Source organism: Pyricularia oryzae, chromosome 3 (assembly GCF_000002495.2).
Source record: "Pyricularia oryzae 70-15 chromosome 3, whole genome shotgun sequence".
Taxonomy (NCBI): domain Eukaryota; kingdom Fungi; phylum Ascomycota; class Sordariomycetes; order Magnaporthales; family Pyriculariaceae; genus Pyricularia; species Pyricularia oryzae.
This window is the reverse complement of record NC_017849.1, coordinates 4,575,007-4,600,204: the sequence shown is the minus strand read 5'-3', so window position 1 is coordinate 4,600,204 and position 25,198 is coordinate 4,575,007. Positions and strand designations below refer to the sequence as shown.

Genomic DNA, 25,198 nt, shown 5'->3' with positions numbered 1-25,198 from the left:
CAAGGGGCAGGCATGGAGATGAGGTTGAAGAAGACTGATTGGTTAGCAGCTGTTCTCTACCCCACCACACCTCGAACCCCTAGCTTTCGGTCGCTACTGAGGTTTTGCGACAATCCTTTCGTCCAGACTTTTTGAAGCAAGGCGCAAGAAGAACTATTTTACGCCGCAACTCGTCAAAATGGATAGCTTGACAACCGCACTGGGCAGCGTGCCACAAGTCGTGCAGTGGGCCCTTGCTGGAGTAGGAGCTCTCTACATCTCGGCCAAGGTCTTGAGTTACCTGCACCTGGTCTTGAACCTTTTCATTCTTGGCGGCACCAACGTGAGTCGGACTCTACATACTCCCCTCTTATAAGCTCGACGGTGTATGGCTGATACTTGCTTTCCTTTTACAGCTCAGCAAATATGGTAAAAAGGGCAGTTGGGCGGTTGTCACCGGCGCCTCGGACGGTCTCGGTAAAGAGTTTGCCTCGCAACTCGCAGCCAAAGGCTTCAACATTGTCCTTGTCTCCCGCACCGAATCGAAGCTCAAGGAACTTGCGAAAGAGCTCGAGGCCAAGAATGGCAGCCTGAAGACCAAGGTTCTGGCGATGGACTACGAGCAGGACAACGACGATGACTACGAGAAACTGGGCCAACTCCTTAGTGGCCTGGATGTCGCCATCCTGATCAACAATGTCGGCCGCAGCCACTCGATCCCCGTGCCATTCCTCCAGACCCCGCGCGAGGAGCTGCAGAATATTGTAACCATCAACTGCCTTGGCACACTCAAGACTACCCAGGTTGTGGCTCCCATCATGGCTCAGCGCAAGCGGGGTCTGATTCTCACCATGGGCTCATTCGGCGGCTGGATGCCTACGCCATTCCTGGCTACCTACAGCGGCAGCAAGGCATTCCTGCAGCACTGGAGCACCTCGCTCGCTGAGGAGCTCCGCAGCAGCGGCGTCGACGTCCACCTGGTCCTCAGCTACCTCATCGTGTCCGCCATGAGCAAAGTGCGCCGCCCCAGCGCTATGGTCCCGACGCCTCGAGCTTTCGTGCGCTCGGCCTTGGGCAAGATTGGATGTGCTACTCAGAACGTAGCCTACACTTATACTCCGTGGTGGAGCCATGCCATTATGCAGTGGTGGGTTGAGAACACTATCGGCATTGGTAGCAAGATCGGATTGCAGGTCAACCTGAAGATGCACAAGGACATTCGCACTCGTGCGCTGAAGAAGGCGGAGAGGGAGGCAAAGAAGGCTTGAGTGACCGCGGACTCGTGAATGAAGCAGAGTATAGATAAAGCCTTTTTTCTAAGGGAATCGGCGTGTCAGGGACCAAAGATAGTTTGTCTCGCCAATATTAGGGCATGCAAAGAACTGTAAACACAAAAGGAAGGCAGGTATCTGCATGTATGGGAACTGGCAGCCAAAATATTCTGTTCTTGGCATGTCGAGATCTGCGAGATCAAGATCAGAGACTCTAACAGAGCCCTTGTGTAAGGACGGAGAAGAGGACAGACAAAATTCAATGAAAGAAAGCATTTATTTTTTTCCGTGAGAGCCGAATAAATAAATTAGGTACCTGGATATTATGACATCAGTGGACAGTATTTCAAGTACAAAAACAATCAATTGTTTGTGGTAGCTAAGGTAGGTAGACTGCGCGGTACCTTGTCAAGTCCTAATTGGGACTAGCGCCAATGCTTTCTTGTGTCGCGCCGAGTTCGCGTCGACCACCAAAAAATTGGCTGGGTTTTTCTGAGCTTCACCCCTGCTTGGGCAGCCTGCTAGCAAACAAGTTATTATCTCCATTCCCATCCAGCGTCTCGATCGTCTGCCATTGAGCACCCTATTTTCTTCTACTCATACACACCCATCTTGAAAGTTTGCGGCTGGATTGGTCCTTCGGAGCTTGTTGCTGCCTGGAGGGCTTGTTTGGTAGTACCCGCCGGCTGATGATTTTCTGACGGGTCTTCCACGACGGAGCTCTCCTCCGGCTGCTTTGCTTAGAATTCTGCCCGCCAACGGCCCGAACTAAAACCACAAAAGGTCAATCAGCATTACACCGCGCTGCGTTTGAGGCTTCCAATCGATAGCGATCTCGCGTCACAATACACAATGGCTACCCAAACGCCGATGCGCGAGGTGCCTGGCGCATTTCTCGCGACCCCAGCCATAGCCGCGAGAAACGATCGCGTCAGTCGGCAGCTCTTTGATACCAGCCGACCATCAGCAGGATCAAGAACGTCTTCTTCAACTGCGCTTGGTGTCAGGATGAGCTCTCCTCGGGCTGGGGCAATGACTTCTGTCACCTCTGGGCAAGGCACAGATGCTGCAGCTCCGTTACCGCCCCTCTTGAAAGCGGCCAAGTCAGTCAAGGGCGTTTTGCAGCAGGATGAAAGCTACCCAGATCTCGATTCTGTTTGTCGACGTAAGCTACTTTCCCTCTCTGCGCACCTGCTTGCTGCTTTCAACCCGCCACTAACATCTTTGCAGCTGGCGCAACCTCGGATTATGATTTGCAGTTCGCCGACTCCCCGCTTGCGCCTTTCCAGAGGGCTCAAATGTACCCGATCCCCGACCGAATCTTCGAGACTCTTAATATGAGCAACTTGACGACGAAGCTGGGTCTGTTTGCAGAGATCGGCTATGCATACGCCTGCATCGATAACGCGCTGTTGATGTGGAACTTTAGCCAGCCCAACCCTGAAATTATTGGATTTGAGGACCAACCGCACAGCATACAGACCGTAGCGCTCGTGCCACCGAAACCTGGCGTATTTCTCAGTAGCATAACGCACATCCTGGTGGTTGCTACATCGCAAGACTTGATCTTGCTTGGAATTGCTGCGTCTAGCAGCCCCAACGGCCTGAAGACGATAGAACTTTACTCGACCAAGATGGCTCTCGGCACTCCATCGAGCCATGTCAGTCATATAGTTGGCACGTCTGCCGGGCGCATTTTCTTCGGAAGCAGCGACGAAACAGACATCTACGAGCTTTGCTACCAACAAGAAGAGAAGTGGTTCTCGGGCCGTTGTAGCAGGATCAACCACTCTCAGCCTGGCTGGTCCTCGGTCATGCCAAGGCTGCCTGCGTCCCTCGATATCTGGTCGCCGCAGAAGAACGAGTTTCTGATCGACATAAAAGTCGACAACTCTAGGAATCTTCTCTATACTCTTTCCAACAAGTCGACCATCAGGACCTACCACATAGAAACCCCCGATCGTCTCACATGTGTCATTACCAAGGAGAAAAACCACTGTTTGCGAGATGTCACTCACTGGAACCATCCATCGCCGTTGCTGACGGACGCCATGGCCATCGTAGCCATCAGCCCGATCCCAGCCACGGAAGCATCAAAATTGCATTTGATGGCATTGACCAGCACAGGCTGCCGTCTTTTCCTCAGCGCTACAAGCTCGGCCTCGTACATGATCAACACCTCATCTAGCTTGGCGCCGCAGTCGATGCAGGTTCAGTTTGTCAAGTTCCCGCCCAAGGATCTTAACCGGGACAGGCGCAACACTGGATATGATTCATCAGGAGACTCCCTCACCGATCTGCAGTCTAGGAGTCTGGAAGTAAGTGAGCTCGGCTTCAGATTCCCACCAGGCTACTTTATCGACTTTGTCAGGAAGCCCGGAACTCCCGATACGACGACAATATTTGCTTCGGCGCCGGAAACGGGGCGCATCAAGGCTATTGGCGCTGCATCAGCCCTCAAGTTCTACGAGCACGCCAACTGGATCGATATTGGACCAAAAACTGTCGCTCTCGACGTGGGCCTGATCAACAAACCATTCGCAGCCGCCAAGCAGCCCTTGGGTTTTGGAAACGAGCTGGCTGTTCAATTCGATGAGGACCCTTGTGAATTCGCCATTCTTACCAACAGCGGCATCTACTCGGTGCGTCGCAGGCGTTTCGTGGACATTTTTGCCAACACCATGAGGGTCACTGTTGGAGAGGAGAGCCTCGACAAGGACATCCGCAAATTTATTCAGCTTTACGGCCGCGTTGAAACAGTCTCGGCTGCGCTGGCTGTTGCTTGCGGTCAAGGCACCGATCTCAGGACAGGTACCAGCAGGGTGATGGACCAGGGGACCGCAGATCGTGCAAAGTCGGTCTTTGTCAACTTTGGTGGGCAGCCTCTGCTTGCCGAGTCCGACGGAGCCATCTCGCCAGAGTCGGTCAAATTGTCATCTCGCCATGACGCCCTGGCTCTGTACCTCACGCGTTTAATTCGCAGCTTGTGGAAAGCCAAGGTTATAACCGCAAGAGTCGATGCCAACGCTGTTGGCGGTGTTGTTGTCAGTTCCACAATCTCGACAGCCAAGCTGACAATAGTCCAAGAAAACATCGAGAGGCTGCGCAACTTCTTGAACACAAACAAGGGAATCATCCAGGGACTCTCGGGCCCAGCAGATCTGCAAAGAGTCAGCAGTCGTCAGGAAGAGGTTGCTCTTCAGGCCGAGCACCAGGCGCTTCATGCCCTCCAAAAGCTTATGGAGAGCATATCCGAGGGCATCTCCTTCGTTTTAATGCTTTTCGACGAGCGTGTTACCGACATCTTTTTGCGCTTGGAGAGCAACACCCGGGACGAGCTTAAGGAGCTTACATACGAAAGTCTCTTCTCCCAGCCAGCCGGGAAGGACTTGGCCAAGCTACTTGTCAAAGCTATTGTTAACCGCAATATTGAAAGTGGCTCGAATGTGGAGACGGTGGCTGATGCACTGCGTAGGCGGTGCGGCAGCTTCTGCAGCCCTGACGACGTAATCATTTTCAAAGCGCAGGAGCAGCTGAAGCGGGCGTCTGAGCAGACCCTGAACCACAGTTCCCAGCGCACTCTGCTTAGTGAGAGCTTGAGGCTTTTTGAGCGTGTTGCTGGCAACCTCACGTACGCCAACCTCCGGAGCGCCGCAGAACAGTACACCGACTTGAAGTACTATGCAGGTGCCATCAGGTTATGCTTGGTTGTGGCAAAGGAGAAAGACCGTGGCAATGCAGCTCTCGCATGGATAAACGAGAACAAGCCGGCCAACGACCCGAGGGAGAAGATACATACTGAGCGACAGCGCTGCTACGACCTTGTCCACGCCGTACTGGAGCGGTTGGATGCAGAATCCTCCAAAGAGCCCGAGCTTGTGGATGGGAAGCCTTCTCTTGCCGCCACCAAGCGCATGGAAGCCTACTCCGTTGTCAACGACTCGGACGACGAAGTTTTCCACTTTGGCCTTTATGCCTGGTACGTCGAGCAAAACTGGACTGACCGCATTCTTGCAATCGACTCGCCCCACGTCATAACGTTCCTCAAGCGCCTGGCAGGATCAGACGTTCGTCACGCAGAGCTGCTGTGCAGGTTTTACACCCACAGGGGGCAGTTCTACGATGCGGCTCAAGTGCAGGCCGAGCTTGCCAACTCCGAGTTTGACATTGGCATCAAAGACCGCATCACTCTCCTCAGTCGCGCCAAGGGCAACGCAAGCGTAATGGGTGCGGGAGGCAACAGGCAGCAACAACAGTTATTGAGTCATGAAATCTCAGAGCTCCTTGAAATTGCGCACATTCAGGATGATCTGCTGGAGAGGTTGAAGGCCGATCCTCGCATTGCAGACGAACGGAAGATGGAGATTGAAAAGGTCCTGGACGGCCAAATACAGGGCCTGACTGAGGTTAGTAGCAGCCACTTCCTAACAAAGCTTCCGGTGATGATGTTCCGTGAAGTTTGCTAACCCATTTATTCTAGCTTTTCAACACATATGCGGACCCGGCATGCTATTACGACCTTTGTCTGCTTGTCTACCATGCAGCCGACTACCACAACACTAGGCTCATCGCTGACACCTGGAAAAACCTCATCGACGCCACGCACAGGGAAATCCTTGAACGCCACGAGGCTTATAATGAATATGAGAACAGTGGGGGACGACTCCCGCCTGGTGTCACCGTACCACCGTCACCACCACCCTTGCCATACGAGGCGGTTTCGATGCAGATCCAGAACATTGCGCATCGCACCTCTCTGGACACCATGATCTTCCCCATAGACACCCTGCTGCCAATTGTGTGCGAGTACGCCGTCGCGGAGAGCCAGGATGAGAGCATCGGGGCTGATAACTCCTGGCCTGTACTGCTCTTCCTCCAGCTGCAGGTATCGCAGTCGGTGATTGTCAAGATTCTGGAGCGCATCTTTGATGCTCAGGAGGCCCCCTTCACTGGGCGGAAGAAGAGAATCGTTGCCGAGTGGATCAACGCGGCCGTCGAGTCGTGGCTGCGCGAGGTCGAGAGGCAGGGCAGCGGGAAGCAGGACGGTGCTCTCTCATCATGGGTGTTTGAGCTCCTGGGCCGGGTCGACGAGGAGATGTTGCAGCTCGCCAGAAGCGTCAGGGACAGCAGTGTGAAACAGAGCGCCGAAAAGGTTGGGTTCCGGGCTCGCCAGCTGCGGAACACGGTAGATAGGGCGATGAGGAGCACAAACGTGACGGGCTCGATGAGGTATCTATGAGTTGGTTTTTAGAAATGTTTTCCGAACAAAGATAAACAGAGAAAGAGGAAATTACCCATCGAGCGAGGAAGGTGTTGGATCAGGCGATGAGAGGGATGCAGATGAAAACACTGGCACTAAATAATTTCGCTGACGAAAAGAAAGAGTTGGAATTTTTCCTGTTTAGTTTGCGAGCTGGAGGTTGAAAGTTGTATATGGTTGTGCTTGGTCGCCAATCTTACTTGTACATAATATATGCCTTCTCTGGTCTGTTTTTTGTGGTCAGACACTACTGCGGTTGGCGTTAAAAGAGAATGATTTTTGGACTAATTCTTTTGTGGTTCACATGTTTGTTCTTGTGCTTGTGAGCGCGATGCCAGACAGCTGCCAGAAATGCGGCATGTTTTTGACTATATAATAACTAAGCATGCAGCAAATATACATACTGTCCACTGTCCACTGTTTCTTTTTTTTTTGTCCTCTCAAACCCTTTCACTAATTTACTATCTAGAGACTCCATGATCAGTTGAAAAAGATTTAAAACAATCTTCAATCCTATACAATCTTCCAACTTCAGACAATTTTTCAAACTCCATCTTCAAAAACGGCGAGGAGTTTGCAGGATCATCACATTTCACAACATACCGAGTGAAGTGACGCTGCGCGTGATTTGCTGTGACTGCGGTTGGTTCATCGAAGTCGGGCCCGGTGATAAATTCTTTTTCAGATTCTAGGGGTCCCAGATTTGGTAGTAACCAGGCACGATCGGTGTCGGTCAGAGGAGGCGGACAGTCGATAGCGGCATCATCGACGCGTGGGAAGTTGAGTCGAGTCGTAGATGTTTTTTGGTGATGTAGCAGTGATGTCAGTGTACGACGGGCTAGCAAAAGTCTCTCACTTGACTGTTCCGAAGGTGGATTTAGTTGTGTGGGATAGCATAGTACCAGTTTCGCTATCCGATGGTCTGGCAAAAAGGAACGATAATTCATCGGTATTCATTGGCTCGCAAGGCAACGGCGCAACGGCTTGTTGGTCGCCGGGAGTATTGTCCAAATCTAAGTCATCAAACTCTGGGGGTTGTGACTCCCGCGCGTACTTGCACGTGTAATTCCACGCAACCACCTCGTACCTGTCGCAGTCTCTAACGTAGAGCTCGGCAATCTCGATCAATAGCGGATCATCGACGTCTGGACTTGCCAAAAAGACGCAGATGGCAGTAAGCAAAGCGCCGAGTGAGTATCGCACTGTTCTGCGCTCAGAACCATGAGTAGCGGCCACTGGGAAGATAGCGCATTAGGTTTGGGTCCATCCACCATGACTGGTAATCGGCGCAAATACGGTCGGTACAATCGATGTTTGAGTGTAAGATGCGGGTCTGAAATCTAAGGCCCGGAGACGCGGCTGGGTTTTCTTCGGGGATTCGGATACTGATCCAGGGTTTCCTTTCTCGTAAGGAGTGTCCGGAGGTCCTTCGATGCAGGCAAGAATCGTGTCTAGTCTGCCTTCGAGTGAATTGGGGCTGATAAAGGGAACATTGGCGAGTCTGATGCTTCTCAGCTTAAGTAGTAGTAGTAGTAGTAGTAGTATTATTTAACGCCGGGCTCGGCCCGGCTCATTAGCCGGCCGTTAGCAACCTCCCGAGGGGTATCTCGGCGCGCTTTCTATTTTCTCTATTTACACGGCGGAAAACAAGGGCATAGAAGCGAATCGAGCCTGACCGGGTTCGTGCCCGGTCCTGCTTACAGGTTTGTTCACTGACGCGACCCCGTGCCTTCAGGCGCACGGAGGATTCGTCTGACGGCAGTTGACGGCTCTTCATCGAGAGGGGCCTGTGTCCAAACAGCGGAGCTGTCGGTCGTTTGTAGCCATGGAGACGAAGTTCCCAACAAGTGTGGGCTCGACGGCACAGGCGGGTGGTTGTTGTCGATAGCCAGCCGGGTTATCCTTGCCACGGGTAAGCGGGGGAGGAGGTGGAGGGAGCAGGATTCGAACCTACGTTACTCAAGTAACAGCCATGGCGCTTAACCACTGCGCCATTCCCCCCTGCTTCTCAGCTTAAGACAGACGCGCCTGGCTAGTGAGATGCCTTTGTTGGCCTTGAAGACTAGATCGGACGGCAGATATTGCGCTGCCGTAGCTTCCTCCCCTGATTCAAAGCTGAGCGGACGCTTGAAAAGGGAATCATTTGTCTTGTTGATTGGACTTTCCATAAGCCTCTGATTCTGGGGATATCTGGAGGAATATAAGGATCAATCCTAGAAGACGCCTAGTGATCGACTATTTTGAGCTCGTTTCACTCCAGATACTTGGCTGCAGCATTGCTCACACAACTTGTAATGACTCCTCAATACTGGTTGTGTCTAGAAGATTGCCATTTTTGGCTGAGAAGCAACAAACATCGGTCTGTCTGAAGCTCTTTGGAGTTGTGCTCGTGGGTATAAGGGCGTAGTGTGGTACAAACTGCCACTGCCAACAATACGTGAAAAGCTTGACCTCGACGAGCTCTTGACTAAACTCAGTTGGTGGCTCGCGACGTCGCTGATCAACCGCGTTGATGCGTCGCGATCGTTTGACGAGCCTGAAGCCATCTGTATCAGGCGTAGACTTCGTGTATCTGGTACCGACTCGATCTCCCCGACGAGAGCGGCCCTCTGCCGTCGCAGTAAGTTCTCCATAGTCCCAGTGATACTCTCCAGCCCATCCACGAGCTGCTTAATCTGATCGACCGTTGCCTTGAAGGCCGCAGCGTCGTGGACTGCCCAGCGAGTAGTCTTCCATACGGAATTTTGTTTCTGGTTGGCATGCATCCGGCGTCGAAAGGCATCAAATCTGTCTCGAAAGAGTGACATTGAGCCGGGTGACGAATCGACGGCGTTGCTAAGCGCGAAACGGTCGGTGACCACGCTTGCTCTCTCGAGAAGCCGGCGCAAGTAATCAAGCGATGGCTCAATGACCACCTTGATGTCTGGCCTATCCAGCCCGATATTGTAGGGGGTGTTGTCACCTTGGGGCGAGGCAACAAGGCCTAGCGACTCGCCCCAGAGGACTAATCGGAGACGCTGAAGCGCCAGCTTCGAAACTCATATTTTTAGTAACAGGTCTTACGATCATGCAAATGAAAACAGGGAGATAAAAAAATAAAGAGATTCATGACTAACCTGTGTGCAGAGGAGGTCAAAATCTTCACCGAAATTTTTCGCGCGGACGACAATGTCGAAGTTGTCGATACATGACTTGAAGAGCCCGGCGACCCCTAGTACCCCCAGCGCTAGGCCAAGAGGCTCCACCATCACAGAGCACGCCCGGCGCAAGGTATAGGGTACAGCTTGACAATGTGAGGTTGAAGAATGGGACTGGTCATCGAATATGGTGTTTAATGCCGCGTTTCCATAGACAGAAGCACACTGGATGTGCGCCTTCTAGGCGGTTGTATAAGGGATACCTGGCCAGTCCAGAGCCACGACAAAAGGAGACACAAATATTCGACAACAGAGAAATATTGGCGGGCAGCTGCTGATTGATATTCAGTAGAAATGAGGGGCAGAGGCGCAGCTCTGGGCCCGCCCTTGTATGGTACTATGCAGCCTGACCATGATCTCATTGCGATTCGTCAGGGCTCAGGAGCTGAGGTGGCTGTGAGGATACCTGAAAATACGGCATATGTCCTGGGAGAGTGAACTTCTGCTCGAATCAAGCCTCCTCCTGGTGCAACACCATTGGAATATATGATATAGCAGAACAGAAGCAGGGGGACAAGAAAGCTGGTTGAAGCAGACAAAATGTAGGTATGAACCCCGATTTCAAGCAGCTAGTCTGGACCTAGGATTTTAACATGGCTAGCCACATCGCTACGACGGATCCTAGACAGTGTGAGCCCGTCTCTCACCAAGCGCAAGGCTAATAGAGAAGAGGTATTCTAAGATGTCCATACCGCAGAACGTCTTGAAGCAGAAAGTGAACGCAGTCGGTCATCTCAGTAATAGACATATTGTCCGCGGTGCGGAGCGGGCGCTGCCTTGTTGTCCTGCTGAATAATGGCGACCGCGTGAGGTGCGTCTTGTTGGAAAGGCACTCATACTAAGCGTCCATTAGGATGATGCTGTGGTTAAAAGCTGACCACAAGCAGTCGCCACGAGAGGACAAAGCAAGGTAAATCACCTTGGTTTGAAAGGCCGGTAGATACCTTACACTGCGACTCATCTCCAGCTGCTTAGCTGCTATGAATTGCACTTTGGAGTAGGTGCTTAACCGAAATCTGAAGACAAGAAAAGGGTTCGGAACGAAAATATTCAGAACAGTAATTATGGTATGTACCTGCCTTAGGTAAAGCGCCCTCCTGAGGTGGGTACCTACCTACCTACCTACCTATCTTTCAATAACAAAGCTTCTGCGAACTTAGGACCGGCAGCAAAGCGGAACATTTGGGTAAGGGCTAATCAATCCATTGAGCTGATGTCGAGAGGTCCTCATATCGAACACTCCGCTGAAATGGATGAAAAATGAAGATTTTGTTCGACTGATCGGGCATTGTTACTGTGAGGGACCAGTCCGATGAGAAGGAGGTACCCCGACCCAGCCTTGATATAATTACTAAATTAATTACTACTTTACCTAAGGTGGGTTGGTGGGGTACCTTACCCACTCAGAGCTCCAAATCCCGCTTAACTCCGCATTGCGGTACCTTTGGTTGCATCATCATCGAGACAACCTAACCTATCGACAAGCTCAACAACCACTTCCACCTTCTAGAGCACCGAGCTTCCCGAAGAAATGAGCGGCAGCCTGCGGCCGCCTTGAAACGCGCGACAAATATGGCATACATAGCACCTATTCACCGGTCGAGCAGTGTACGCCATGCATTGTACATTCAGTTACTCGCCGGCGAGGAACCCAGCCTGGTGCTGGCCAAGACGAACCGCCTGGAAATATGGCGGCGAACCGACGAGGGCCAGCTCAAGCTGGAGCACTCCCAATCTGTCTTTGGAAAGATAGTCATGCTGCAAGCTGTCAGGCCCAAAGATTCCGAAACGGACATGCTTTTTGTCGGTACCGATCGCTTCAAATACTTCACGGCCGAGTACGACCCAGATACCCGCGAGCTTGTCACCAGGCAGGCAATTTCGGACCTTGGCGAGCAATTCGTGCGCGAGGTTTCGTCGAGGAACAGGTGCATAGTTGATCCGTCTGGTCGCTACATGGTCTTGCTGCTGTGGTCTGGTATCATGCACGTTTGGCGTCTACATAAGAGGAAGGGTCAGCAGAAGGGTCAGCTTCAAACGAGACTGGAACTGATGGACCAGGCACGCATATCGGAACTGTACATCAAAGATGCAGTATTCCTACACTCCGAGACTGCACATCCCCGCATTGCCTTCCTCTATCAGCCAAGGCCGAACGAGCCGGACTGCAAGTTCGCCTCCTATAGGCTATGCACAGACGACAGGGATAGAGAGCTCTCTCGGTTCGAGCAGAAAGACCGGGAGTTTACATTTAATGTTCCGGATCCGGGCTCCACGATGATGATACCAGTGGAGCGGGTCGAAACGGAGAGACGCCACAACTTTCGGAATCCGGCTCGGGACGAATGCCATCTTGGAGGTGTCATAGTGGTGGGGGAATCAAGAATGCTCTACATCGACGACCAATCCTGGACTTGGACAGAAACGGCGCTCAAGAATGCCATGGTTTTTGTTGCATGGGCAAAGTTTGACAACACACATTATCTACTTGCCGACGACTACGGCGGCCTCCACCTGTTGACCATTCAAGTCAAGCAAAACAGCGACACCGCCGTAGACCACATGAGTACTGTACAGATCGGAACGACATCCAGGGCTACCAAACTAGTGTATTCAGAGACCAACAGAACCCTATTCGTTGCGTCTCACTACGGCGACTCTCAGTTCTATGATGTCAATCTTTTCGCGGATGCGGCCAAAGGGGAGTCTTTTCTTGAGCTAAGGCAGACCATTGAGAACATAGCCCCTATACTTGACTTTGCTGTCATGGATATGGGCAATCGCGAGGGCGACAGCCAGCTAGGGAACGAGTACTCTTCCGGTCAGGCTCGTATCGTCACTGCCAGTGGAGCACAAAAAGACGGCAGTCTGCGGAGTGTCCGCAGCGGCGTTGGACTGGAAGATATCGGTGTCATAACTGACGAAATTTCCGGCGTCACCGGATTATTCTCCCTAAAGTCATACGGTTCGGATGTGGAAGATACCCTGGTGGTCTCATTCCTCACGGAAACCAGGGTGTTCAGATTCGATAAGCAAGGTGAAGTTGAGGAGCTGAGTCAACTACAGGGTCTCGATATCAGCCAGCCAACTCTGCTAGTGCTTGGTCTCGACAACGGACACGTTCTCTATGTCACTGAAGAAAAGGCCACTCTCTTTGATGCAGAGGGCGGAGTAACGATAAGTTCTTGGTCACCGACTTCAGGGAAGCCCATCACACATGCATCAAGCAACGGAAGGTGGGTCCTCCTGTCCGTAGATGGCAGGAAGCTGGTGTCGCTCAATATCGGGCTTGACTTGAAGGTGAGTGCCGAGTCGGAAGAACGAGACGAGGACCAAATATCATGTGTCAACGCATCTCCGCATCTTCTCGATGTAGGTGCCGTGGGCTTTTGGTCCTCTGGCACCATCTCGATTATAGACTTGAAGACATTAGAAGCCACGCAAACCGAGAAGCTTCGGAGAAACGAGGATGACGCGGTCGTCGCTCGTGAAGTTGTACTTGCGAGGGTGTTACCAGCAGAAGTCGCCAACCCGACTCTATTTGTCTCAAAAGATGATGGCGAGGTCATGACTTTCGTCTACAACGACAACGGCACCCTGTCGTCACGGAAAAGCGTTGTTCTCGGCACACGCGAGGCGCGCTTTCGTGTCCTACCACAGCCTAACGGCTTGTGCAGCATATTTGTGACATGCGAACACTCGAGTCTAATTCACGGTGCCGAACGACGAATTGTTTATTCGGCGGTCACGGCACACTCGGCTGCATATGTCTGTCCGTTTGATACGGCGGCATTCCGTGATTGTCTCGCTGTTGCAACCGAATCAGCAATCGACCGGAGAATGGAACTGAAGATCTCGCGCATCGACAGGCAGCGCCAGTGCCAGATGATGACACGTCCCATGGGCGAGAATGTACGCAGCATAGCATATTCGAGCGCTGATAAGGTGTTTGGTCTGGGATGCATCAGACGAGTGCTGTCCAGAGGTATCGAAAAAGTATACGGCACGTTCAAACTTTTTGACGAGGTCATATTCGAGCCCAAGGGCAATGTCTTTGCACTCGAAGATGGTGAGGTGCCAGAATGCGTCACTCGTGCACCGCTACTCGATAGTTATGGCGAGCAAGCGGAGAGGTTCATAGTTGGCACACGGTACCTCTCGGGAACTGGGAGTGGTCATGGCGGCCGAGTCCTTGTTTTCGGTGTTGACGAAAGCCGTTCGCCGTACCTCATTCATGCACACTCTACCAAAAGCGGCTGCCGGCGAATAGCTACCATGGATGACGATCTCCTCGTGATAGCACTTACCAAGACGGTGGTTCTAGTGAGGTATTCAGAGACATCAACAACTTCTGCCAAGTTTCTCAAAGTGGCGGCGTTTCAAACATCCAGTTATGCCGTTGATGTGACGGTACATGGAAAGCTGATCGCTGTGGCGGATATCATGAAGTCCATCACACTCCTCGAGTATATTCCTGGCGTTGGCAAGTCAGCCAAGACGGGAGGCAAAGACAAGGCCACCAGGAGTGATAAGGAAGTAGAGGGGTCGAAGCAAGCAAAACTTGTCGAGGTCTGTCGTGATTACCAAGCAATGTGGTCCACGGCTGTATCACACCTCGAGGGAGACTCTTGGATAGTAGCTGATGGTGATGGCAACCTTGTCGTCCTTCTGAGAAACACTGCAGGTGTTACGCTAGAGGATAAGCGGCGAATGCAGATGACAAGTGAATTTGGCCTGGGCGAGTGTGTCAACAAGATCCAAAAGGTCATGGTCGAGACAAGTGCAAATGCGCCAATTGTTGCCAAAGCATTCTTGTCTACGGTAAGAGCTCTCTATGCTCATTTGGCCCGGTACCTATGCCGTTTTACTGACATTTTTTTTTTTTGTTTTCCGCTTAGACCGAGGGTTCAATCTACCTATTCGGTACTGTTGCACCCAAGTTCCAGAGCCTGCTCATGGACTTTCAGGCGAACATGGAAGCACACGTGAGCTCCCCGCTCGGAGAGCTTCAGTTCAACCAGTGGAGGTCATTCCGCAACCCAGAGCGAGAGGGAGCAGGGCCAGAAAGGTTTCTGGATGGCGAGTTCCTCGAAATGTTTCTTGACATGGAAGAGAATACTCAAATCGATATTTGCCAAGGGCTGTCTTATACTGCGGAGGATATGAGGAATTTGATTGGGGAGATGAAAAACATGCATTGATTGTTTGGAGTACAAGGGTAGGACTTGATTGAATGATGGTTCACTCTAGTCAAAGAGTCACATGTCATTTCTTCTTTTTCAAACTGGGCCTGCCAACGAGTTTTGTTTTGAAGGTTGACCTTCGTGATGGAGCTGGTAATATTAGCTACCAGCAGATCTGATAACAGTGTAGAAGCGATCATTACGGAATGGACAGGGCTTGGTTGATGCAAGTTAAGACTAAGGTACTCTCATTGTAACAGAACCATCACGGCGTTCGCTTATGTAATTCGACTGTTACCGGGGTTCGGGTTGCTGGAGCCGGATCGGATTCTCTCGGGATAATTCGCGGTGATGTCAAAGCTCTCGCCTTCAACCAATCAAAGCGTACCAATTAGAAGAAAGCCTCAGGCAATTCTTCGGCCCAGACCAACGTTTGCATTGGAAAAGACCTCAAAAGATTACCGCATCGTATCGTACCGAAAACCACCACCGACCGCCCGGCGACAGGACACGCTGAAATCCCTCCACACCCTCAATCGGAACCTCCCCGTCCACCTAATTAATTCCTAAACGAAAGGTCCGCTCCGAAAAAAAACCTTTACGATGGCGCCCTTGACGACCGCCACCCGCGCAATCACGCGCTGCGCAGCGTCGCCCTCCAAGGCCGTGACTACCGCCGCGCGCGCCCTGAGCACGACGCCGGCCCAGAACGGCAGCTCGGGTGCCAGCTTCTCCAGCCCCTTCCGCGGCGAGCAGAAGTCGACCCAGATCCCCGACTTTAAGAAGTACATGGCCCCCAAGGGCTCGTCGACCAGCAACGCCGTCTTCTCGTACTTCATGGTCGGTGCCATGGGTGCCATCTCGGCCGCCGGTGCCAAGTCGACCGTCCAGGGTGAGTTGGAGGAATCTTTCCCTCTTGTGAATACTCTTGAAGGATATGTGGATGTAGTGTGGGATGGGGGGAATACAGTCTGGAGTTAAGGTTTACGCCAATTGGGAGCTTCTTGTGACTGACGACTGTGTGTTCTTTTTTCGTGCAGAGTTCCTGGTCAACATGTCTGCTTCCGCGGACGTTTTGGCCATGGCCAAGGTCGAGGTTGATCTGACCACCATCCCCGAGGGCAAGAACGTGAGTGACCACCCGCGCAATCTACTGTCTTCGAGTCGTCGGAAAACCTAGTCGACACTTGTGATTGGTAACATGTGGTCTGACTTTTTATCTTTTCTGGATTTAGGTCATCATCAAGTGGCGTGGAAAGCCCGTCTTCATTCGCCACCGTACCGGCCGTGAGATTGACGAGGCGAACAAGATCGACGTTGCCTCATTAAGAGATCCCGAGGCCGACAGCGACCGTGTCAAGAAGCCCGAGTGGCTCGTTATGTTGGGTAAGTGGAATTCCTGATTTGCTTTCCAGCTTCCAAGCGTCGATATCGTCGATCGACATGCTTACTTTGATTTCTACGACAGGTGTCTGCACACATCTTGGTTGTGTCCCCATTGGCGAGGCTGGCGACTTTGGCGGTTGGTTCTGCCCCTGCCACGGATCTCACTACGACATTTCCGGACGTATAAGGAAAGGACCTGCTCCCCTGAACCTCGAGATTCCCGCGTACGACTTCCCCGAGGACGACAAGCTGGTCATTGGTTAAACTGGTAGCAAACAACACATGTATCGCCACACTTGAAACTGTACGAGTATGGAACAAGGGGAGAGAGAGAGAGAGGAAAGAAGAAAAAATGGAGGGTGGTGTCTGGCAGTGGCGAGGGGGGCATCACCCGACACATAGACGTCTTTTACTTGGGCAGAGGGAGGTTTTGCTGCCAAGTTTGGGCGCGCTATTACTTTTTAAAGCATACAACATTTCCTTTATAGACGTCGTTTGCGTTTGCGCGGAGAAAGTGAAGAGGGTGTTGGTTTCCCCAGCTCACGCATCTGCTGTTTGTACAAAGAAAGGTCCTTATAGAGGCGTGAACGTTTGGAGACTAGGATCATAAAGAACAGTGGCGTTTGTTGTTTTGTAGTTTGCTGCCCCTGACTGGATGCTTTTGCTTTTTGGTTTGTTGATTTGGTGATATGCCAAGTGCACCAACTGTGGAGGCTGACTCTGGGATCTCGGTGAGTATATGGGGTGACGGGCGCACATTGTCTGTCGGCTTTGCAGGTCATGTCGCGGTTGTGATGAGTGTATAAGATCTTCTTCTCACGTGGAAATTATAATGTCTCGTGGCATATGAATTTTTTGGAAACAGTTGCGCGAAGATCTTGGTTTCGAGGAAGCCCCAGGCGTATATCTAGAAGTTGTATGTACAGTCATTATCGTGCTGACTGGTGGTGTGTAACAAGGGAGACGGTAAAAAAAGTTGGGTCACCAAGGTCTCTGTCATCTGCACCCAATAATGTTCGATTCATTTTCTCCTCCCCAAGACTGAATTCATTTGTGGACAACCGTTGGACTAATTGTACGGACTTGTTGAGGATAGTCTCGCAAATAACCATCACCCTCAAGCAGCCCAGATATTTTGAGATCTACCAAGTGACGGAGAATGCCTAGACCTGGAGACATCAAAGATTACGATTTCACACAAGTAAACCTCGGAACAAGCATCCTTAGGCACCCAAGAATCCTAAAATTTGGTGCCGGAGAGCTTGATGTATGGATCTGAAAAAGATTCCTTGGAATAACAAAATTTATATGTGAACAAAAGCCAAACCGGTCATTCTCTGTATCTTTGCGTTGGAAGGGCTCCTTTTGTAAGAAGAATTTGAAAACGTGAGAAACATGGGTCGACGTGCTTTTATATCTTTATATTTTCCTTGCCTACCTTCCTAGATCCAGAAGTACTTCGTAGAAGTATGCAAATATTTGGCTCGGGTAAACTGTACGCCGGCCTCCTGATACAATGTAAGAACCGTTGGCTTTTCTCTCCAGAGTTTGTCAACCCATGACCAGACGTCACACGGACCAGAACCAGACATGGAGCTCGGGGGGTTAGATCAATCTTTGACAGGTATGTTGTATGCATTAAGCATATCCATATATCTATGCTTGTATAGGCGAGAATGACGTGGGGATGGCAAGTCCACAGCACTCTAAGTTTTAAAAATTTCCACCGGGCTTTATTTTGTTCTTTCAACTCATTTTACTTCTGAAACTGCCCATCTTGCCTCCTTTCAAGAACACCGGGGCCAGTCTAAGGGCCCCAGGGCCAGAACACACCGACGGTGAAGGGTGGCATGGAACTTTCCGCAACTCTGGATAGTGGCGTACCATTAAGGGGATACATTTGCTTCATATCATCGGGGATTTTGAGGTGACTGGGAAGGGAAATGTTTGCATAAGCCCAGGCGATAGAAAGCTTATGGAACGTGGATCAGAAATACCAAAGACAGGATGTTTTGCTTCGGGGGGGACGACAATGCAAGGTCTCTTTGCCGTTGTACGATATTATGATCAATCAGGCAACTTTTTCATTCTGCATCAGGGGTGAGGGGGAGAAAAATGGCTTTTTTTTTACCACCAAGGTCGCTCACCTCTGACCATTCCTGCTTGGGTTGGTGAGACATTTGAACCCCCGAATGGGCCCCGATTCTGGGTTTTGTGTCTTCTCCACTTGCATCTTCATGGACAAATAAATATTCGGCGCATGCAAAGCACATAATATTGGCCCACACGACTCTTGGGCGCAAAACAAGGCCGGCAGTCAGACCTTTGGTTGAGTGAAAGAGAGCGTGCCGACTTTGGGTTGCTTGCCACAAACATTATACTCAAATTCGGTGGGTTTGTTACAGAATAGTGTGTTCGAAAGTTGTCACCAAAAGTCCATCTCAGCGATGTTGTCAACACAAACTCCAAAGTATGCTCATGTTAAGGTTGACAGTGGCACGCAACGATAGGGCCCCACATTCGGGACGGTAACCGAGATCAAAAGATTGCATGGCAAGTGGGGGCCCAGCCGTTAGCCGTTTTTCTCGCGCTGATGCACGCTCCTGAAACCCCAAGTCGAAGGTACATGGAACATGGTCCGTCTGAACTTTTACTGCCCCTTGCTTCATCAGACACGCAAGAGAGTCCATGCAAAGGGCCCCCAATACCACTCTTCACTTTCCCTTTTTCCAAAAAAAAAATTGCCCATCTAGAATGATCCCTTCAGGTAATGATCATCGTTCAATTCCCATTTCCCTATTTGAACAGCACGATGAAATTCTCGGCGGGGGCAACCACGCCAAGTCAAACTACGGCCTGTCAACCTCTCTGCCTGTCGATCGTGACATCGTCTGTTTGTCAACTTTCCTTCGCCATACCTTGCCTTGTTTGCCTTCTTTCTTTTCCTCTCGCTACCTAGTCCATGTCCACAACTCGGATGATGGCTCGAATTCGTCGAGTTTTTGACTGGCGACGGCGAATTCGGAGCTGTCTGGCTGGTAGGGCTTGGCCATGGACAAAAAAAACTCTTCTCTTACTTCGTAGGTCTCGATAATCTTTTCGGCATTGGAAACCCCCTAAAACCTACGAATGAATACTGTGCAGTGTTTTGTGCTGGCGCTACTAGCATTGGAAATCTCGCTTGAAAAGCACAATCAGCCAGCGGAGTCATAGATCCAGAAGCCCAAGACCCTGGGTCTTGGTCTTTTCATCTGATGGATTGTGCCATCTCAATAGTATCGGTCGTTATTTCTGGCCCCCCCTATCCGTAAGAGGTAGGCAATAATCGTCCAAAGTTCAGACACGAGGCGGCAGATCCTTTTTTTCGTCCTATCGGGCAAGTGGTTCGTCTCTCATTGCTGCCATGAGCTTTCCATATCAAAGAAAGCCCCCGATGATCTGCCTCATCACGCGCCGTGGTGTGTTTCTGATGGCCAAAGGACACGTACGAGACTCTCTTGACCGCAGGGACGGTCGTTCGTCTGGCCCCTCCCTTGTCGGACGTATGGGGCGCGGTCGGTAGGATCTTGGCGCACTTTTACCTAGCCGACGTGGTATTGGTGTAAGCGAACATTTCCCCCACGACCCACCTCGAACGTCCACACTCTCTCTTGAGATGGAAAGCTGGTACGGAGCCCCAAGCAACCGACCGCACTTTTTTGCTGGTGTTGCAGACCAGTCTGACAGACCGCCGAGGAGCTGTCGTTGGCGCCAATCCTCGTCATGATCAACGAAACGAGCTGTCCCCTACCACTTGGCGGGTATCAACCCTGGTTGCAGTAGCAGGCCCGCGGACCACAGCTCCCGTTGAGCCGCCATTCCTTGGCCATCAAGGAGGATCCCGATAATTTGCTCGTTTACATTTCATTCCCTTCTAAAATTATATAAGACCGGTGTCCCTCTCGAACAAGATGTGACTGTTGCTTTCCTTCTCTTTTCTCCGTCACGCTCTTTCAAGCTCATCATACTCTCTTTCCTGTTCGGCTTTTATCAGTTCTGTGAACTTGATTCTTACATTCTCTACGCTCTTTACTTTTTAAACATCTACACTCATTCATTGGGCCGGCCCTCTTATCCAAATCCGAACAAGAAAGAATATTGGAAATAAGGGAGTTCTCCAGATCGAAAACGAAACATCCATCAACATGAAGTTCTTCGTCACCTCCGCTCTTCTCGCCCTCGCGGGCCTCGCCGCTGCTGAGGTCCCCCAGGAGCACTCTCACGAGTTCTACCTCCTGGCCATGGACAAGCTTCTCCAGGACAACAACCCCCTGGAGATCAAGTCCTCCGTCTTTGCCCTTTTGGGTAACGCAGCCGCCGCCGAGGCTTCGGACAAGGTTAACGCCGCCGACCTCGACTGTCTGCAGCAGATCGTTGCCGACCAGGCCTTCACCAACGCCAAGGCCAACAACGACGTCGCCGGCATGGTCAACTCGCTCATCTTCCGCACCCTGGAGAGGAACACCCTGACCGTCGGCGAGGCCAGCAAGCTCTGCACGACCGTCAAGGCCGTCAACCCCGAGATCGCCGCCCTGACGCAGATCCAGGACCCTGCCTCGCCCGAGGCGTCCAAAAACAAGCAGACCATCCTGGACCTTGCCGTCCAGATCGCTGCCGTCGGCGGTGACCCCACCGAGGCCCTCTTCGCCGGCACTTTTGCCCCTGGCCAGATTGGCGACCCCACCGCTGCTGGAAACACCTGCAACGACGCCAACGACACGGACGGCTGCATCTTTACCCAGAACCTCTTGGTTGAGGAGGCCACCGTTGACGAGATTGAGGCTGCTGTTGCTGCGGGCGGTGCTGGCAACGGCAACGGCGGCAATGACAACAACAACGCCGGCAACGACAACAACAACGCTGGCAACGACAACCAGAACAACAACAACGGCAACAACAACCAGAACAACAACAACGGAAACCAGAACCAGGGCGGTGCCTCGGGCAACATCCAGTCCTTCACCGGAGCCCTCGGCGGTGCCGCCCCGGCCGTCGAGTTCTCTGCCGGCGCCGACCGCCCCTTCACCGTCAACGGCAACACCTTCACCACCGCCAACGCCGCCCTGACCCGCTCGTGCGACATCCAGAACAACGCCTGCTTCAACGCCGTCAACGGCGGCCAGCTCACCGGCGGTACCCAGCAGTGCCAGCAGCAACAGCAGGACTGCATCGCCTCGGTCGCCCAATCCGCCGCCGCCGTCTCCAAGGCCAAGCGCGACCTCAAGGTCGGTGGCCGTCGTCTGTCCCGCCGCTAGAAGGAGAAAAAAACATGTGGTGACATTCTGAAAATACTTTTTTTATTTTTATTTTTCTACTCTATTTTCTACTTTCTAGTTCTGCTAGCATGGGATTCATTGTCCGCGCTGGCGGGTGGTGGGAGTTGTGACTTCTTCATGTAATGATTGTTATTTCACTTCGACTGAAGCCCCCCCTTTTTCCAATTTGAGTATGATTAAGATGCCACTTCTGCTGCCCAATGCTATCTAGCCTGTGATCGAAAACCCAGTGATAATTGCATGAGAAGTGAAAAATTGTTGCAACAGGCCTATTGGCCGGGTAAGGCAGTTGGTTCTGGTGTTTCCACTCATCTGATATGGCTCTAGACTAGACGCTCTAGTTCTAGTCTGGTATCAGCCAAGCCAATAATAGCATTACAGCCCCCTGGTTTCAGAGACTCCTGTTTGCGCACCTGCCCTAAAATCACCCACATCCCGAACCTACCTACAGCAGTAGTAGCTGTTGCAGGCTATATTTACCAAAGTCACTCGCATTAGTCATTGACGAGAGCGTTCGTTTTTGACGATGTTTTAGTGCAACAATAGCGACAATACACGACTTTGATGCCAGGCTGGTGTGTTCCGAATACGTCTTGAACCACTCATACAGGGGCGATCCCCAGACTGCTTTAATACCTATGTAGCCGAGTAAAGCAAACCCAACTGCAATTGGTCTTGGGCAGTTTTTATTATCTTCGTTAATTTTAGGTTATATTTCAAACGTGTTTAAGTTAACCATAACCCCTGGATGGATATGAATTTCATGCGCGTGCAGGCTATGGGGGGTCCTACGTGTTACTGGAGTATTTTTTTTTGTACAGTTTTTTTTATTTTATTTATTTATTTATTTTTTTTTTATACATCGATCTACCGTGTTTTTGCACCTAAAAGCCTATACGTTTTGTGTACCGGAAACCCCACGTGAAGGAAGACAACGCTATTGTATTGGCTTTAAAGGGATAGGGCATAATTGCCATCGGTACGCATGAAATTCGCATTTATTCAGGGGTTATAGTGTATCTGGAATAGAACTTTTCCCAATGTCACTCGATGAAAATAAAATGTTTGTGGCTTACATCGCAAAGTCAACTCGTTCAAGGCGAAGAGGATGTGTTGACAGTCCCACGCAAAGGGGCCATGGATCATTTGATATGGGTAATTGAAGAAAATACCATTCATGTATCATGAGCCCATGAAATATGCCAAAGGAGCATATAGCGTGGAAACTCTTATTTTCATATATAGCAGGGTAAGGCGATGAGCAGTAGCTAAGAAATCAACACCATATTCCCTAACTGCCATATAAAATTTGCTGCATGGTCTTATAAGTCTGTTAATCTTGCGGGTGTCCAAAAAATCCAAGTCGGATACACCGTTTGACCGAGTTGGATATTGCTGGCTATTCATCACATTTGTTTACATTTACCATAACCACTGGCTTCATTAGCTCAAGGTCTTTTGTCGAGCCTAGCTGCGTCCTCTGCCTCTTCGGAATCCACCGAAACCACCACCGAAACCACCACCGAAGCCGCCAAAGCCTCGGAAGCCGCCAAAGCCTCCTCCATTTCCGTTGCCATTGTTGCCGCCGTTGTTATTATTATTATTGTTGTTGTTGTTGTTGTCGTTGCCACCATTGTTGTTGTTTTGCTAATTTAAAAAGTCTGTCAGAAATCGGAGCCAACACTCTACCACCAGGATTGACGGAACGTTATTCCCGAGGTCTCAATATGCTTACCCCGTTGTTGTTGCCATTGTTGTTGTTACCTCCGTTGTTGTTGCCACCTCCGTTGTTGTTGCCTCCGTTGTTGCCACCGTTGTTGTTATTGTTGCCCCCGTTGTTGTTGTTGTTCCCGTTATTGTTCCCCAAAATCTCATCCAAGGCGGCCTGAACAGGCGGATCTAGCTCGAGCTCCGTCTGGATGCCCTGAGCCTGGTTCGCCGCAAGAGCGTCGGCAGCGACTTGGGCGGCGGCTCGAGCCGCTTGGTTCTGGGCGGCCTCAAACTCTGGACCAGAGCTCTGACCGACTGTATCAATATTTTGTCAGCAGCACGACCTAAAATCGTTAATATCGAAGGAGTGCAAGCAAAACGTATTGCAGGTCATTACAACTTACAGACACCAGCCTGGCCGAGAGCGGTGGCGAAGGCAATATCGACAGCGGCCTCGATGGCCTTGAGAAACGTGTCAGTGTATAGAAGCTAAATAATAAGATTGGTAGAATGTGTACTCACAGTAGCACCATTATTGGCTCTGTCGTTCTGCGGCTCGGGCAATGGCAAAGGCGCGGGCACTGGGGCTGCGGCAGCAAGCGATGCCGCAAGGATGATGAATGAAGTGAAATACCTCATTGTGACTGATAAGACTGGAATTCTGAATGAAAAGAGTAAAAAGAAGTGAAAGATGGTAGTGAACGAATCGGAGCACAGCTAATGAGACTTGAGTGTTAGTTTGCTACTCGAAATTTCCAGCCTCAAGAGAGCTAGGTGGGAATATAAAGAGATGTCCAGATGCGTTACTAACCTCTCGCTAAATTGAAACAAAGAATGGTATGTAATTACTAAAAAGACGAACAGAAATGACACCCAGTGGCTAGAAGGCAAAGAAAGAACCAAAAGGAGCAAAAATGCAAAAGGCAGGCAGGCAGGCGAATGAGCATATATGCGTTTGCGCCCATCATCAAGCCCTCCAGGGAGTGAAACGTCACGGTGTGATCGGAAGATGCCTTGTCCAGTCTTGGCTTCAAAGCCGCCTATAGCCAAGACTTCCAGTCATCTATGGTAGATTGACCTTTTTTTTTGGCAGTTGGCCAACTATCTAGCAACGGTAGCTTCCGTCACAGGAATTATGATACAACATGGGCGTTTTCTTCCGCCGCAGCAGCTGGTATCACTTGTCAGCCGTCAAAAGCGGAGCCATGTTTTTGTGTGTTGGTGCCCACGCAGACGGCCGGAAGGGGGACTGTGTGATTTGTTTGATCCACGCGGCTCAGGCACTTGCGGACAGCCTGAGTGGCTCGGGAAAACGAAGACGCGACTGGATCGACGTCCCCGGAACTTAAGCCACCCAAACTTTGAGGTGCCATATATGACGGGGACTGATCAATATGTTACTGATTGATGAACAGGGGAGCTTTCTGCAGTATATGTAATACTGATACCATCATTGCTTTCTGGACCTGACGCTGCTGGCTGAAATGTTTGGTTGAGACGATACGCGCCACGTTGTCTTGGCCGTCGGAAACCAACACTTGCAAAACAAGCCCAGTTCAGTCACTGTAACAAGTTGGTGATGCCTTGTTAAGGGATGGATTTGGTGAAGATCCTCGCTTGAGGTTGTGCAAATTGAACACTGTGCAGTAAAAGGCCCATGGTCAAAGTGTTGCGATTTGGCGACAGTCAGTGGATGATATGGACGCCCCGACGTCCAGCGGTCTTTAATGTTGGATTGTGGGGATACCTAGTTACCTGGAGAGAACGCTAAACAGTTCGTGTGCAAGTGGGAAGGGGCCTGCTCGGTAAGGCTGGGTGGGTCCGGGGCTAAGCTTGTTGCCTGTCTGGGCTCCATGTCAGGGTACGTGGGAAGGGATACCCGTGCTTTAGCAAGGAA

At 51.1% G+C, this 25,198-nt stretch overlaps 8 protein-coding genes and 1 pseudogene across 9 annotated transcripts; 6 read left to right on the top strand and 3 right to left on the bottom strand.

Moving 5' to 3' along the window:
- Positions 1-23: 23 nt before the first annotated feature.
- Positions 24-1,585, top strand: MGG_05096 (3-ketoacyl-CoA reductase). The gene is made up of 2 exons (XM_003712572.1): positions 24-322; positions 396-1,585. The coding sequence occupies exons 1-2, from the start codon at positions 179-181 to the stop codon at positions 1,245-1,247; spliced, it is 996 nt and encodes a 331-aa protein (XP_003712620.1). The 5' UTR covers positions 24-178; the 3' UTR covers positions 1,248-1,585.
- A 175-nt stretch (positions 1,586-1,760) lies between these two features.
- Positions 1,761-6,800, top strand: MGG_05095 (nucleoporin Nup157/170). The gene is made up of 3 exons (XM_003712571.1): positions 1,761-2,415; positions 2,481-5,656; positions 5,731-6,800. Exons 1-3 carry the CDS (start codon positions 2,103-2,105, stop codon positions 6,487-6,489), a joined length of 4,248 nt encoding a protein of 1,415 aa, XP_003712619.1. The 5' UTR covers positions 1,761-2,102; the 3' UTR covers positions 6,490-6,800.
- A 562-nt stretch (positions 6,801-7,362) lies between these two features.
- Positions 7,363-9,758, bottom strand: MGG_16868 (uncharacterized protein; the record flags this gene model as incomplete). The annotated part of the gene is made up of 4 exons (XM_003712570.1): positions 7,363-7,745; positions 8,252-8,460; positions 8,866-9,539; positions 9,627-9,758. The coding sequence occupies 4 exons, from the start codon at positions 9,756-9,758 to the stop codon at positions 7,363-7,365; spliced, it is 1,398 nt and encodes a 465-aa protein (XP_003712618.1).
- Positions 8,440-8,511, bottom strand: MGG_20150 (annotated as a pseudogene). Its single transcript has one exon. The product of its transcript is annotated as a tRNA-OTHER (tRNA).
- A 1,398-nt stretch (positions 9,759-11,156) lies between the features above and the next one.
- Positions 11,157-15,296, top strand: MGG_16867 (uncharacterized protein). Its single transcript, XM_003712569.1, has 2 exons — positions 11,157-14,528; positions 14,606-15,296. The coding sequence occupies exons 1-2, from the start codon at positions 11,280-11,282 to the stop codon at positions 14,906-14,908; spliced, it is 3,552 nt and encodes a 1,183-aa protein (XP_003712617.1). The 5' UTR covers positions 11,157-11,279; the 3' UTR covers positions 14,909-15,296.
- Positions 15,240-16,895, top strand: MGG_16866 (cytochrome b-c1 complex subunit Rieske). Its single transcript, XM_003712568.1, has 4 exons — positions 15,240-15,782; positions 15,931-16,019; positions 16,126-16,276; positions 16,359-16,895. The coding sequence occupies exons 1-4, from the start codon at positions 15,494-15,496 to the stop codon at positions 16,538-16,540; spliced, it is 711 nt and encodes a 236-aa protein (XP_003712616.1). The 5' UTR covers positions 15,240-15,493; the 3' UTR covers positions 16,541-16,895.
- A 70-nt stretch (positions 16,896-16,965) lies between these two features.
- MGG_16865 (uncharacterized protein) lies at positions 16,966-17,993 on the top strand (the record flags this gene model as incomplete). The annotated part of the gene is made up of 5 exons (XM_003712567.1): positions 16,966-17,007; positions 17,142-17,192; positions 17,598-17,643; positions 17,723-17,794; positions 17,947-17,993. 5 exons carry the CDS (start codon positions 16,966-16,968, stop codon positions 17,991-17,993), a joined length of 258 nt encoding a protein of 85 aa, XP_003712615.1.
- A 2,467-nt stretch (positions 17,994-20,460) lies between these two features.
- MGG_05092 (uncharacterized protein) lies at positions 20,461-21,714 on the top strand (the record flags this gene model as incomplete). Its single annotated transcript, XM_003712566.1, has 2 exons — positions 20,461-21,553; positions 21,650-21,714. 2 exons carry the CDS (start codon positions 20,461-20,463, stop codon positions 21,712-21,714), a joined length of 1,158 nt encoding a protein of 385 aa, XP_003712614.1.
- Positions 21,715-22,879: 1,165 nt separating this feature from the next.
- Positions 22,880-25,024, bottom strand: MGG_05091 (uncharacterized protein). Its single transcript, XM_003712565.1, has 5 exons — positions 24,113-25,024; positions 23,824-24,018; positions 23,706-23,763; positions 23,327-23,616; positions 22,880-23,238 (listed from the first exon to the last, which is right to left on the bottom strand). Exons 2-5 carry the CDS (start codon positions 23,938-23,940, stop codon positions 23,059-23,061), a joined length of 645 nt encoding a protein of 214 aa, XP_003712613.1. The 5' UTR covers positions 23,941-24,018; positions 24,113-25,024; the 3' UTR covers positions 22,880-23,058.
- Positions 25,025-25,198: the final 174 nt, after the last annotated feature.

Coding starts and splice junctions, on each gene's coding strand:
- MGG_05096 (XM_003712572.1), top strand. CDS start 179: ATGGATAGCTTGACAACCGCACTGGGCAGCGTGCCACAAGTCGTGCAG. Junction 323..395: donor TCATTCTTGGCGGCACCAAC/GTGAGTCGGACT, acceptor TTCCTTTTACAG/CTCAGCAAATATGGTAAAAA.
- MGG_05095 (XM_003712571.1), top strand. CDS start 2,103: ATGGCTACCCAAACGCCGATGCGCGAGGTGCCTGGCGCATTTCTCGCG. Junction 2,416..2,480: donor TCTCGATTCTGTTTGTCGAC/GTAAGCTACTTT, acceptor ACATCTTTGCAG/CTGGCGCAACCTCGGATTAT. Junction 5,657..5,730: donor AAATACAGGGCCTGACTGAG/GTTAGTAGCAGC, acceptor CATTTATTCTAG/CTTTTCAACACATATGCGGA.
- MGG_16867 (XM_003712569.1), top strand. CDS start 11,280: ATGGCATACATAGCACCTATTCACCGGTCGAGCAGTGTACGCCATGCA. Junction 14,529..14,605: donor CCAAAGCATTCTTGTCTACG/GTAAGAGCTCTC, acceptor TTTTCCGCTTAG/ACCGAGGGTTCAATCTACCT.
- MGG_16866 (XM_003712568.1), top strand. CDS start 15,494: ATGGCGCCCTTGACGACCGCCACCCGCGCAATCACGCGCTGCGCAGCG. Junction 15,783..15,930: donor TGCCAAGTCGACCGTCCAGG/GTGAGTTGGAGG, acceptor TTTTTCGTGCAG/AGTTCCTGGTCAACATGTCT. Junction 16,277..16,358: donor CGAGTGGCTCGTTATGTTGG/GTAAGTGGAATT, acceptor TTTCTACGACAG/GTGTCTGCACACATCTTGGT.
- MGG_05091 (XM_003712565.1), bottom strand. CDS start 23,940: ATGAGGTATTTCACTTCATTCATCATCCTTGCGGCATCGCTTGCTGCC. Junction 23,617..23,705: donor TCTCGGCCAGGCTGGTGTCT/GTAAGTTGTAAT, acceptor ATATTGATACAG/TCGGTCAGAGCTCTGGTCCA. Junction 23,239..23,326: donor ACAATGGCAACAACAACGGG/GTAAGCATATTG, acceptor TTTTTAAATTAG/CAAAACAACAACAATGGTGG.